Source organism: Carassius carassius, chromosome 15, assembly GCF_963082965.1.
Source record: "Carassius carassius chromosome 15, fCarCar2.1, whole genome shotgun sequence".
Lineage (NCBI taxonomy): Eukaryota > Metazoa > Chordata > Actinopteri > Cypriniformes > Cyprinidae > Carassius > Carassius carassius.
The window spans coordinates 20,969,723-20,984,259 of NC_081769.1; the positions used below are offsets into that span (position 1 = coordinate 20,969,723).

General features: G+C 39.1%; 2 protein-coding genes across 3 annotated transcripts; both read left to right on the plus strand.

Annotated features, from left to right (window-relative positions):
- On the plus strand, positions 1-3,209 carry LOC132158509 (Golgi-associated plant pathogenesis-related protein 1-like). The gene is made up of 5 exons (XM_059567939.1): positions 1-355; positions 1,218-1,326; positions 1,429-1,532; positions 1,943-2,020; positions 2,884-3,209. The coding sequence occupies exons 1-5, from the start codon at positions 343-345 to the stop codon at positions 3,042-3,044; spliced, it is 465 nt and encodes a 154-aa protein (XP_059423922.1). The 5' UTR covers positions 1-342; the 3' UTR covers positions 3,045-3,209.
- An 828-nt stretch (positions 3,210-4,037) lies between these two features.
- Positions 4,038-13,423, plus strand: LOC132158511 (uncharacterized). Of its 2 annotated transcripts, none has more exons than XM_059567942.1 (2): positions 4,038-4,605; positions 12,175-13,423. In XM_059567942.1, the coding sequence occupies exon 2, from the start codon at positions 12,177-12,179 to the stop codon at positions 13,116-13,118; it is 942 nt and encodes a 313-aa protein (XP_059423925.1). In that variant the 5' UTR covers positions 4,038-4,605; positions 12,175-12,176; the 3' UTR covers positions 13,119-13,423. The 2 variants fall into 2 exon arrangements, with proteins under 2 accessions (XP_059423925.1, XP_059423924.1); XM_059567941.1 differs by lacking the exon at positions 4,038-4,605 and adding an exon at positions 11,483-11,707.
- Positions 13,424-14,537: the final 1,114 nt, after the last annotated feature.

The window sequence follows — 14,537 nt, forward strand, 5'->3', positions numbered from 1 at the left end:
CATACAGATGATGTCATCATCACAGTCCTGACTGGAGAGTCTCCTTTGCCCAGTACAAAGTGTGAGAGAAAGAAAGTGAAGGAGGTGTGGTGAAGACCAAACAGAAAGAAGAGAGCATGCATTGTAGGTAATGCTAAAATAGACCTAACTGAAGCTTGTTTGTAAGATGTTTTAGTGTGTGGCTTCCAGAGGATGAAAAGCTAGATGCTACTTGGTTTACTGGAAAAACACAAGAGCGAAAGAGAAGAGAGAGAAACGGGTGGGGAAGAAGAGTGAAGGATTGTAACAGCTGCCAGGGACTGACAGTGAGGGAAATACTTCACTTAGAGGAGTCTTCTTACCATGGGGAAGTCAGGTAAGTGCACCATCATCCTCTTCTAAATCCCTGTCTCACTTAGCATTTGTGATGTTGTCAAATATAGATTTTCTTCAGTCTGTCACTGCCATCCTCTGCTCTTGAATGAAGTTTTGTCAGTGCAGGTTGAGTATATGCCAGCTTTATCACGTTGTATGTGTGTGCTGGGGATTGCTAGCTACTCAATCCTTGCTTTGTTTGAGTGGTGGCATGTAGTTGGATTTATGACTCAGCAATAGAGGCAAGCACAGCTGTTTGACAACATTTGTCCATTGTCCAAGAGCACAGGTTTTGAACGTTCAGTTTTCTTTATCAAAAATAGATGAATTATCAAAAGGATTAAACCATATTTTAGATAAATTATTGACTGCTCAAAACAATTAAATATAATTTATTTTTAGCAGAAATACTTTTTGAAATGTTGTTATTAGAAATATAGGCCTACTGAAACATTTTAACATTTTATTCTAACACAAAGTTCCAAAAAGCAGACCGAGGGCTGTGTAAATGTTGCATTACTGTGTTTGCATCTAACTACAGTATGTTAAAATAAAATAATAAAGTTCACCTACATTCTCTACATTTCAATGGAGATAAATAAATAAATAAATTGGCTCGAAATTAAGTTATGTTCCAAAGGCTTGTTTTTCACCATACCCTCCCCCCAAACACACACACACACACACTTGCCGAGCCAAATAAAGGGACATCAAGGGCCCTGGTTTGGACAACTCTGTTTGTCAAACGAGTACTAGCCTTGAGTAATAAATATTTTAGACCATATGTTTGAGTTTAGCAAACTGTATGAAAAAATTGCAGTACTTTCTAAACCCTTTCTATTGATTCACTGTTGATATTGCAGCTTCCAGGCTTTTTTGTGAAGAGGTACTGAAGACTCATAATGAGTACAGGAGAAAACATCAAGCCCCTCCTTTAAAACTCTGCAGTAAACTGAGCAGTGAAGCGGCACGGTGAGATCTTTTATAAGCTTGCGCTACTATTTGCTGTTAATTTCTTATCTTTGACATTGCTTTCATCTTTACTACAGTTTAATGCTCTTCAGTGTCTTGTAGATATGCTGAGAGCCTCGCAAGCACCAGAATCCTGAAGCACAGTGTTGAGTCTAGTAGAGGAAACTGTGGAGAAAATTTAGCATGGGCATCTTATGATCAAACGGGTATGAATCCTCTTCTTCGGTTTAAAAATGTCCATCTTAAACATTTACGTGGATGTAGGAGTACAGACTCTCAACCTCTTCTCTTTGCAACAACTAGGACTAATGAATTGACTATCTCCATGTTCAGTCTATAGTTGATTACTACGTAGATCGTAATGTCTGGCCAGTCTGGAGTCATTTGTAAAGTGTCACTAAATGTATAGTGTGTCATGTAAAGCTTCAAGTTGTACCCTGGAATCTTCAGATGGATTTACTATAATATTGTAATTAAACAACCAGATTATAAATACACATTCTACGGAGTAAGGAATTTGGGATTATTTGAATTGATTAATAATAATAATAAATAATTAACTTATTATTTGTAATTCATAATTCCATTTCACATGAGAATCTCTGTGTGCCGACAGGTAAGGATGTGTCGGATCGCTGGTATAATGAAGTGAACCAGTACAACTTCAACCAGCCGGGATTCTCCTCTGCAACTGGTAAGAGTATTTACAGCAGTGGGGCTCCTTGAGATCTACTTACCTGCAAAGTTTACTTTAGGAATGCTAGATTTTGTACTTCATTCACTTACGTTCCATAACAGCCTGAATGACTAAACTGCCCAAAACCTCTCTAAAATCAGTCAAATGACCAGAAACAAGAGCTACGAAAACCAGATTTGCCTGGTTTAAGATGTTCTTTTTTTTAGCATAGAAAGAATGTAAACATAATTTATTAACTTCTTGGCTCAGTACTCAGAAAAACAAAATGGAAGTCTAAATCTTAATGGTTTGCAGTGCTTCAGGAATGTAGAGTGGATGGCTTTTTTTTTTTTTTTTTTCTTTTTTTTTTTTTTTTTTTTTTGGAAGTCAACACATAAAATCAAAATTTACCCTATTAGGACACGTACTAGTCAATTAATGCATGTCATGTAATGTAATCATGTAATCCTCAGAATTTTTGTTTTGTATTTTGTAATCTCTAAAATCTGAAAAGTTCATTATGATTATGTCAGTTTGACAGCTTGAGCACTGTTTTTATATTAATAACCCTTGTTTTATAACCAAATATAATATAAACACATACAGCAGATAAGTTTGGCCCAGAACAGTGTAATACAATATTCTTCAGTATAATTTGTAAGCTTTCCAAAGTAATTAGCTTTGGAAAAGCATTTGCCAAAAGCATAAATTGAACTTGAGTTTCTTATTCCACTCAAAAGTTTCAAAATCTCTCAGCATATAAAAATTTAACGGAGCACTAACACAAGCACCAAATGGTTTATGTGAATCAACCACTTTGTGACAACCACACATCGCTGCAATACACACCAATTAATGAAAGAATCATTGTTTTGTTCTAGGTCACTTCACTGCAATGGTGTGGAAAAGCTCGAAGAAACTTGGTGTTGGTAAAGCTGTGGCCTCCGATGGTTCTACTTTTGTAGTGGCACGTTATTTCCCTTCCGGCAACATTACCAATCAGGGCCACTTCCAGGCCAATGTCCTGCCCCCTAAAAACTGATCCAAATGTAGCTGGACACAATGAAAACGAAGGTAGGGAGGGGAACTAAATCAGGATGGGGAACAGCTGAAATCAGAGAGACTTTTATCTGGAGGTCCAAACACAGGAATTGTTGGCCTTAATAAACAAAACTTACTTGAATAAAGAAGAGCTTCTGTCTTTACATTTTTAGGCTTTTATTAACTTGAATATAAAGAGGCTTTCAGTAAACTAATTGTTGAACCTAATGCTAGTTATACTTTCCATTAAGCTATACTTTCATTGTGGTGATTGTGTGCCTGTTTGTGCATGGGTGATGTCAACAAAACCGTATTATAAATTATTTTTTATGAATGAAACAAACACAAATATAATCACATACCTCCAGTGCACTAGGGGCAGAGGGATGGAGTCTTGGAGGTATGATATAGTGGAATGCGTTTTTGTCTATTACCATGTGTGGAAAAGTACAGTTGTTAGGAGATGTAACCTTGAAGGCTAGGGAAGAGATCTAATATGGGATGAAATTAGACTCAGTTATGTTAAAAAAGTGAACAGTTTAAGTCATTTGTAGATTAATGCTTATTGGAGACGCAAACCATTTCAAACGATTCCTGTTCGATTTGGTGAACTGGTTCAAGAAGAACCGGATAAATCGCATGATTCATTCGCGGACCGGACATCACTACGCTGCGGTGTTGTGAACGTGCTCACAGCAGACCCGCAAGAGAAGACAATGCTGAATAAAGTCGGAATTTTTGTTATTTTTGGACCAAAATGTATTGCTTCAACAAATTCTAACTGACCCTCTGATGTCACATGGACTACTTTGATGATGTTTTTATTACCTTTCTGGACATGGACAGTATACCGTACATACATTTTCAATGGAGGGACAGAAAGCTCTCTAAAATATCTAAAATATCTTAAACTGTGTTCCGAAGATGAACGGAGGTCTTACGGGTTTGGAACGACATGAGGGTGAGTTATTAATGACATAATTTTCATTTTTGGGTGAACTAACCCTTTAAGTAAAGCAGGGTTTGTAAACAGTGAAGTGCTTGGCATGATATTATATAAGTGATTTGCACTTAAAAGTAAACATTTAGACATAATATACACAAATCTATGAACTAAAAAGATAAAATATGTTATAATCTAGAACAACGGCGCTCAGTCTGGCTTTTGGAGGTGCTTGCACACTTGTCCATAATTCTTAACAGCTTGGAGAGATGTGTTAAGAGTAGCATTGGAACTAAACTGAGCAACCTTGCTATAGAATGTAAAACCACAACAGCAGCAGTTACATATCCATTGCTGGCATCGTCTTTCAGATAATTTTCTAGTTCTAAATTTGATCGTAAACCATGTAAAACTCTAAAAGCTATAAACATTGTCAGAGTCAGACGTCAAGGTCTACATATGCTGAATATGTTTGTCATTTCAGGATGCATTCAGTCTGTTGCGACATTTCACATGATGGATGATCACAAGCAATGGATGAGACTCCTGCAGGTGTGATGATGCAGATGGATGACACACTGTGACTGGATGCGAGCATTCAGCGTTCTCCTGTACTAAGGTGAGTGGTTCATCCAAACACTCTTTCACATACTCCAAGATGTTACATTCAGGAGGGTGGTTCCATTGAAATATTTCAGAGGCTCTTGGGGGATATTGCATCCTCAGCGGTGGTCATACCAATCGGGGTGGTTCATATGTGACCACTTCAGCACTGGCTTCACCCCCGAGTCCCGATATGGGCTTGGCAACAGGACACGTTCCGGGTGATCATCACTCCAACCTGCCTCCGAACCTTCACCCCGTGGTTGGACCTCTCATTTCTATGGGCTGGTTTTCCCCTAGAACCAGTGTCCAGGCATGTTATTGTGTCAACAATAAGATGCTTTAGCCATGGGCTGGGGTGCCATGTGCAACATACATGCTGCGTCAGGCTCCTGGACAAGCCTCTGACTTCAGTGACATGCCCATTGCCTCGAGTTGCTAGCAGTACAGCTTGCTCTGCACTGCTTCAAGGCCCTGTGGAGGGACAAGCACGTACTGAAAAAGTGAAAGTGACGGGACATACGGCCAAGTATGGTGACCCATACTCCGAATTCGTGCTCTGCTTTTAACCTATCCAAAGTGCACACACACAGCAGTGAACACACACCGTGAACACACACCCGGAGCAGTGGGCAGCCATTTCTGCTGCGGCGCCCGGGGAGCAGTTGGGGGTTCGGTGCCTTGCTCAAGGGCACCTAAGTCGTGGTATTAAAGGGGGAGAGAGCACTGTACTGTTAACACGTACATCAACTGTCAGGGTGGTCTACGCTCCCGTCACATGTCGCAACTTGCTTGCCATCTCCTCTTGTGGAGTCAGAAGCATCTGATGTCGCTTTGTGCCATTCACATCCCAGGCAGGCTCAATGGGTTCGGTGCACAAGATGGCGCTAGTGAGCTTCAGCGATGCGAGTGTGTGCATGCATACTTCCGGTCTTGCGACGCTCGCATCTACTATAAGGGAAACTTGCATACGAAACTTGGCTAGATGTATATAATCAATGATTTTTTTTAATTTAACAGCGGATAGTGGCATATCGAAGACATGGGGAAACATCCTCCCTACATTTTTGCGTACTTCTGTGTGGAAATTCATCATGATACAACGCGGAGATTGCTTTATTTTTCTGTTGATTATGCGGATCAGCATCGACGTCAGGTTAATCAGTCCACAGTGATTTCTTCTTTCAAACACAAACCACTCAAATATGCAATACTTTACATCTTCGAAGAGCTGGTTTTTTTCTGACTGTTATGTAAGATCAAGGTTTTATTTTATTTGATAATTTATAACTGTAACTGTACAATTAAACAATGTAATTATGGTAGGTTTACATTAATTAAAAATCGATGTTTGCATTCATGTGTTTTTATCAATGTTTATATGTTTTGTGAAAGATCTGCAGCATAAATCATTATCTGACTGACATAAATCATTATCCGAGCAGCGCAGGTATATTGTTATTCTTTTGCATTAATTATCAGATAAAACAGATATTAAAATAAGTCATGTATTAGTTAATTGTGTAAAATAATAAAATATGTTGTGGAAATAATGATGAAACAAACTGATGTATGTGCACAATTGAGAAATGGATACTTATGAAGATAAATCGCAGCCCACGTCTCACGAGGTAAATATTTCATTAAAAAAAATCCATGTAATACAAACATTTTCGAGAAATAAGTAATTTGTACATTTACATAATTGGTAAGATAAAAATACATTATGTAGCTGTGTATACACACCATGAGTTCAACTTTCATTTTCATTCGTGAACAGTAGGGAACAAGTGTAATAAATTCATTCACCAGACCAGTGGAAGTTTCAAATCCACTGGCTCAGTTAACATTTATAGTATAGTAATAATAGCAGTGTATATCTTATTTGCATTTGAAGTGATATTATAAATCCTGTAAACATATAGAAGGTAATATTTGGATTTCTCCGATTCTCAGCACTGATGTTTAGCACAACCGGAAATATCTATGCACACACTCACAAGACTGGAAATCCAAGATGGCGGAGCTATGCAACTAGCCCATTGTGCATACAGCGAGCTTTCATGTCAGCAGTCTTGCCCCGGAGAATGGAGACTCCACCCAAGTCAGTTCAGCTGATTGGGAAACGCTTTGGAGATGCTCATGTCGACCTATTTGCCTCTCCACAGAATTCCCACTGTCAGTTGTTTTTCTCCCTGACCGAGGGCACCCTTGGCATGGATGCACTGTTGCACAGCTGGCCGCTGGGCCTTTGCAAGTATGCATTTTCCCAGTGAGTCTTCTTGCACAGACATGCCTGTGCTTTGAAGTGGAACCTCTTTGTTGCTTGGTTTTCTTTATGTTGTGAAGACCCTCGGAGATGCCCAACAGAGTCAGTGCTTTTTACTTTCTTCAGTAAGGGTTGGAACAAAGGCTCTCTCCTTCCACCCCGAAGGTCTATATGGCTGCCATTTCATCTCACCATGACCCTGTGGATTAAGTTGTAAGTTTCTTGGGAAGCATGATCTGGTCATCAGATTCCTGAGAGGGGCCAGGAGGCTCAATCCGCCTCGCCCTCATCAACTTCCTTCTTGGGACCTCGCAATGGTTCAATCTGCACTGCAAAGGGCTCTCTTCGAACCCTTTCTCTCAGTAGAGCTGAAGTTTTATCATTAAAGACTGCGCTCCTGACAGTTTTAGCTTCGGTTAAAAGGGTTGGGGACCTGCAGGCATATTCAGTTGACGAAGCGTGTCTGGAATTCGGGCCGGCCAACTCTCACGTTATCTTTAGACCCCGGCCTGGATACATGCCCAAAGTTCCCACCACTCCTTTTAGAGATCATGTGGTGAACTTGCAAGCGCTGCCCCCAGATGAGGCAGACCCAGACCTGGTGCTGCTCTGTCCAGTATGTGTGCTCTGGACCTATGTAGACTGAACTCAGTACTTCAGGACCTCAGACCAACTCTTTGTTTGTTACAGAGGCCAGCAGAAGGGAAAGGATGTCTCCAAGCAGAGGTTATCCCACTGGATAGTAGGGGTGGCTGGATTCCCAGACATTACAACAATAGCAATGAGGATAAAAAAAAAAACCCTAGACAAACCATTCACTCTTGATCAAGTGAAAAAAAAGTGAAGTAACATTCAGCCAAGTATGGTGACCCATACTCAGAATTTGTGCTCTGCATTTAACCCATCTGAAATGCACACACACAGAGCAGTGAACACACACACACACACACACACACTGTGAGCACACACCCGGAGCAGTGAACACACACACACACACTGTGAGCACACACCCAGAGCAGTGGGCAGCCATTTATGCTGCAGCGCCCGGGGAGCAGTTGGGGTTCAGTGCCTTGCTCAAGGGCACCTAAGTCATGGTATTGAAGGTGGAGAGAGAACTGTACATGCACTCCCCCCACCCACAATTCCTGCCGGCCCGGGACTCGAACTCACAACCTTTTGATTGGGAGTCCGACTCTCTAACCATTAGGCCACGACTTCCCTTTGATGTGAATGCCTTATATGCTGGAATGAGAGCAATCATTTATTCTGTAATCACCCGGCTGCTGATAGCAGGTGCGCACAGTTGAGACCTGAACAGCACATGTTAATATTTATTTAAACTAAACTCATTTAAGCTTTGTCAGTTTAAACATTTAAGAGCCAAAGGACACGTGCTCGCATGCACAGTGAGAAGAATTGTGCATGCGCTCTCCTGAACGCACGCAAATATTTAGCTCTCTCTGAAGTATTGTTTAAATGGACAAATTCACACAAAAATTGTCAAAATACCCGTTTTTGGTAAGTATCCTACAGCAGACATAGCTGGCTGAACGTAGGCCTGCTGTATCAGTGTATTCTCTTAACAAGTGGCAGTCTTTATATTAATAGAAACAGCAACAACAAAGAAATCCCTCACTGCTCTTGATTAAAAAGCTTTTATAACTTTAATAAAGAATAATTTTTAATTTATACAGTCCAATTACTTTATTCAATTTCTGTACCTAAAAACTTACGAAAATCACTGTTTATTGTTTGTATCTTTCCTCTATTGTATTTATTTATGCTGTGGATGTTATTGTTCTGGTTTATCAGACTCTAGACCTGCCATGCCCCCTAGGGGTGAGAGCTCACTCAACTCACTCACTCGCTAACAGACATCTGTAGAGCTGCAGGCTGGATGACACCTAATACATTTGTGAGATTTTTATAATCTCTGTGTACCTGCTCTGTGTCAATCCGCTTGCTACGCCATTCCACTCCACGGACTGGATGCATGCTCTATTCCCCTCAGCGGAGTTCCTCAGTGCAGAATACTAGGTTCCTCCAGCACTGTTGATGTCCAGAACTTGCGTGCATGCCCTATTGGTCAGCCCCTGTTTTGTATTAGGTGTCTCCATGTGTTGTGATTTGCCCTTTTTGTGCAATCTCTTGTCTGTGTTTCCACAGTAAGTCTCTTGGTAGGATGTGTCTTTCCCTTGGCAAGCCACCTTGCCATCTGTCGTTGAAACATTCCACCCTGTGGGCTGAGTACCTCAGAGATTCATCTGTATCACCCCCACATGGTTGGTATCTGCCCTTGGAAGTCCTCCTATGAGCAGACAGTCTGCTAACATACATCCAGCTGGAACATGCTACCCAGTGTCTTCTGTGTCTGATATAGGCCCTCACTCGTGCAGGCCTCACAACAGGCTGCTATCACTTATACAGTTCACTGGAAGACAGGCATGTGGCGTTTTGTAGGGACCCCATTCGTCAGTCTCTTTCTGACCTAATGTCGAACATGACCGACTGAAAGGGAACGTCTAGGTTACATATGTAACCCTTATTCCCTGAAGGAGGGAATGGAGACGTTACATCCCCGTGCCACATCGCTGTTTCGCTGGTCACATGGTTTGGCTCCTCAGCGAAGACTTGAATGCAAGTTTCTCGCGCTGCGAACCTACCTGTGATTTATTTTATTTATTTTATTATTTTTTTTTTTTTCATGATCCTGAAGACACTGAAAACTCAGGTGTGCTTGATTAGGTTTAGAGCTTAACTCTGCAGGAAAGTGGATCTTGTGAGTCAGAGTTAAGGATCACTGGTTTATAGTTATAATGCAGGAGGCGGGCGCTTCTGATTCTAGAGATCCATTGATTGGTCAAAAGACTTGATGAGGAGATAAAGTATGATCAAAGAGTATAGAAGCCCAGGAGGCGAAACTCAATAGAACGCTCCATAGCAACAGTTGCCCCCATGACGTGATGGTGCGGCCGCCATTATGGACTGAAAACTGAAGGAAACGCAGAGAAATGGCACTGAAAAACTTAACATAACAAAAACTTAACAGAACTTAATTTTTTCTGGCCGTCATATCTAAATATGAAAACAATTTAAAATACATTGAGGATGACCGACATTAAATGACGTTAAATGACAGAAAATATACGTCTATGTGTTGGTTATGCATGGCCTAATTACCCTTAGGAAAAAAGTATTTTGGGACAAAATATTACTATAGAAGTACTATAAGACTACTAGAAATACTATAGCGGCTCTAGGATATTATAGAGGTATTACAGAACATAACATACTTCTGTGATGTTCTGTAATACCTCTATAATATTTTAAAGCTGCTATAGTATTTCTATAGTAGTCTTAACGTACTTCTGTAGTATGTCCCAGATTACTATAGGCCTAGTATTCCTATAAGATTACTATATTTTGATTCCTATATAATATAAGATTCCTATAGCACTTTTTTGTAAGGGTATGTCCCCCACCGAATCGGCTTCATTAGCCTACCACTAACGGTTTGCAAAGATACAATTATAAAATTATTGCAAACCTTTAATCCATCAATATTTATGTTCTATTATGCATTTTCCTTGTTATATGAATAACAGAAATTCATGAAATGATATATATAGGCAGACACACAGTAATAAGATTTATTCAAATGTTGATTTTGACATTAGTGAACATCACCATCACCATATATATGATTTGGAAAAATAAATAAATAAAAGACAGTTCACCTTTAATAAGAATATCACAAAAATATTAACAACTTGTTTTTCAGCATCTTCAGTGAAAGTGCACACAGTGAACGTTTCAATGGCAAGAACAAAAACAATCTGTGAATGTCCTATTACAGGCGGAAAGGTACAAAAAAAGATGTGCAATCTAGCAAGTGCACACACGAACTATAAACAGTACTAAAATGGAAGTGGTGCCATAAGATCTCAGTAATTAATCAGACACCACCATCTATTGTGTGTGCATTTGTGTATGAGAAGTTTGTTTGTATTTTTTTTTCTTTTTGTGAGAGAAGAGGCATTGACATAGAATGGAAGCATTAGTCAAAAAGGTGTATAATCTAGCAAATGCACACATGAACAAAAAAGAACTCTGACCATCTTTCGGAAACTAGTGTACTACTAGCCAGCTACTTGCTAGCCAGCTACTAGCCAGTTCAAGTTTTGTATAGATTTCTAAAAACGAACAGCAAAACCTCTACACTCAAACTGCGCTAACGATTTCAGCAGCTTTCAGTCCATAATGGCGGCCGCGCCTCCGCAGCGCCATCTACAGACTGTTACCCATAACACAACAGAGTTTCGCCTCTTGGGCTTTCTATACTCTTTGGTATGATGTGACGTGGAATTATTTGTTGAGCCATTTTGGCAGAAGAGAGAAACCGCAACCTTTGAATTCTTACATGTTCTTCTAAATGTAAATTTTGACACTGCCTTATAGATAGCATCAATGTGTTAGTTAAGGTTAACACCCAAAAAACTAATTTAGATTTCATGGAAACTTTAAAAAAAGGGAAATCATAGCAGGTTTCATCCATATGTTAGTTTAAACGTCTGCGTTTCTTAAAATTGCATCTTTGGCAACATTATTATATAAAAATTATTTGTATTCCGATTCTGACATCTAAAGGCACATTTCTCTTATTCCATGGATTTTACCCTTTTCCCTCCACTACCAGTGTTTTTCTGACACCACAATGCGCGCGCAGCTGCAATTCACGTAACTGTGACGTGCTTCTTTACTTGCTTTGAATCAGAGGCGAGTGGTGGAAGCTGCTGATCATTTTAATGCAGAAAGTTTATTGAGCGGATTAAAACGCCTCTTTCATAAGGTAAAATTGACAATTAAATTATGAATCTAGTACTTTATAGCTGTATTGTCGTTATTGCTACAGTGTTTTGGCACGAACGAGCAATTTCTTGTTTTTATAATTTGGCGGCAAAGTCGTAAATTATAGGCTGTTGAACCGAAATGAAAAGCCATCTTATTATGATTCTACGGTAGGTGAAATGACTGAAATCTCTCAAAAGGAAAAACGCAAAGCAATATTTTTGTAACGTTACCCTTTTAAAGCATTTCATGTTAACAATTTTTTTGTTCCTTTTTTTTTTCACTGTAAGAGCCAAGTAGCGACTTTGTTTCGGTCTAGAGGCTAACGAAATGAGGACGAGACACAAGAAAATGAAATATTGTCATCCTTATAAATTGCAAGCTTGTTCGGGATGGTTATATTTAATTTCAAATACTTTGATCTTTTAAAATAGATGGAAAGTTAATTCTCATCTTATTTGGTTTCAGAAATGAATATGAGTCGAAGTGCACGTGATTGTGAGCGGACGACTTTTAAGCGACAGCATCTGAGTCTGTTGGACCTAAAAGAAATGGAGTTACAGCATGGATACCTGTATAAGAACACTATCCCTGCTTATCCTGAATCTGTGGAGTTCTGTGTTCAGAAAGTGTCTCATGTCACTGGAGAAAGTGGTCTTAGGGCTATTTTTCTTGATTCAGGGTTCAGACAGCCACCGGACCTGGTAGATAATGATCAGCCCCATTTCCTCTGGTGGAGTTTTGTAGTCACACCTGATGACATATCCTCAGCTGAGGAGCGTTTCCTCACATCTTTATTCCCTCATCGTAGTTCTGCCCAAATTTACAACCAGCCACGTGTCCTTGAGCACTTCACCAACTCGAAGGCCTTCCAGGAGAAATCTTCCTATGGAAACTTTTGCTTCACTTTTTCACTGAAGGAGCTTCTCTGGCACTATAGCAAGCAGTTTTGTGGTGACCAAAGTCCAGTTCTGCGTGTGTATGAGACTCTGCTTTTCAAAAAAGAAATTCAATATACAGTTGTAGTGCATCCTCGGCACGTAAACCTTTATGATGATTTTACGCGACTTCCAAGTCAGGGTGATGGTGTGTGTGGGTTCCGTGAGGGGGTCATGTGGTGGCGATGTCAAGCCCCCTCTGATATCCATAATAAAAGGCTTGAAGTGAACAGCTTTGATGGAAGAATTGATGTGAGACCTCATCACAAAGAAGAATACTACGTCTGGGATCATGTGTGTTTAGCTTTCCACATGGAGCCGGGGTGGGTGTTGAACGTGGACCGGAACAGACTGTTTAAAAGGGTGAATGCATGTGAAGTGTCTCAGCCGTGCCTTCTGAGACCTCCGGAGACTCCACTGAGTTTAAACGAGGCTGAGTGTGTACTAGCTGATCTTAAGGCCGAAATGGGCTAGACTGAAACTACTGATAGCACATACATCATGTACATAGCACATATACCATGGAGACGTCTATTTGACGTCTGCATTTACATCTGCAAGATATATTCTTTTAGAGTGTTTGCTCATCTGCAATACTGGACGTTTCCTATCAGATGTCAAATGGACGTAAATTTGATGTCTTTATGTGTATGATTTAGAATGTATGTGAAACTGACATCTGAAAGACGTCTGTCAGACGTTTGCACACACCAGTTGTGTTTCAGATCAAGAGATCTTTAACAGACATCTTGCAGCCATAATTGTGCTATCTGTAGATATTACATTCTCAAGGAATTGCAAAAAATAATGATTCTATGCATGCTAGTTACATAATTTACACCAGTTGCCTTCATTAAACACCATAAATTCACAGCTGTCATTAAAAATACAAAGCCTTACTTACAAAGCAACACATTTTTCATTGCATTTTTCAGTCATTTTTTTTCAGGCACTTTGAGGCATTTATAGATTTTTATATTTCATACCCAGTGTAAATCTGGGTAAATCTAATCAACACATTCTGAGGCTGATGATGCAAACGATTACCCTAACTATCTAGATATCTGCTTTCGTCCTGTTTGAGGGATTACTAATGCGCCTTTGCACTGATCGACACAATTAAGTGAAGAATGAAACCCAATTAAGCATTTATGCAGATAATGCTAAAATATAATTAACTTTTCCGTTTTACATGTATGTTCACATTGTATTTACAACATCTACAACGAACATATTTTGTACAAACATTTTTAAAAGATGCACTTTTAATTCTCTCCACCAGAGGTCTATGTTGGCTGGCTGGTTATTTTGCAGTCACATTTTTACTTAAACCTTGCTGATATTTTCTTTCCTTATTGCTTTGATTTTTAACTGTAATTGTTTTTCTTTTAAGCATGTTTTTTTAATGTTTATTATGTTTTTTAAATGAAAGACTTTAATCTAATTGACTTAAATCTAATGTCTTTTTGCACTAAGGTTTTTAAATGATTAGCCTAATTTTGACATTGATCAGTGATGTTACTTAATGTCAAGTTGGTGTATTGCTAAACCAATAAATATGACTATACCACAGTAGTTGGCTTCCTAGTCTTCATCTGATAGGGAAGGAAGATTCATATATCCACAATCACATTATTTTTAATAATTAAAATTAAATAAAAAATTATCACAATGTCCAAATCCTTTTTTAATTGTATGTTCCTTTATCATTAATAATAACAACATAAATGCATTTAAGCATCTGCATCAAGGTCATAACAGATAAAAACTAAATTTTTGTATAATTGTATCTTTTTTTATCTAATCTGATTTACTATATGACTAACATACAATATCCTTTTTTTTCTTTTTTTTTTCTTTATCATTAAAAAAAAAAATCAGGTTTTGAGTTTT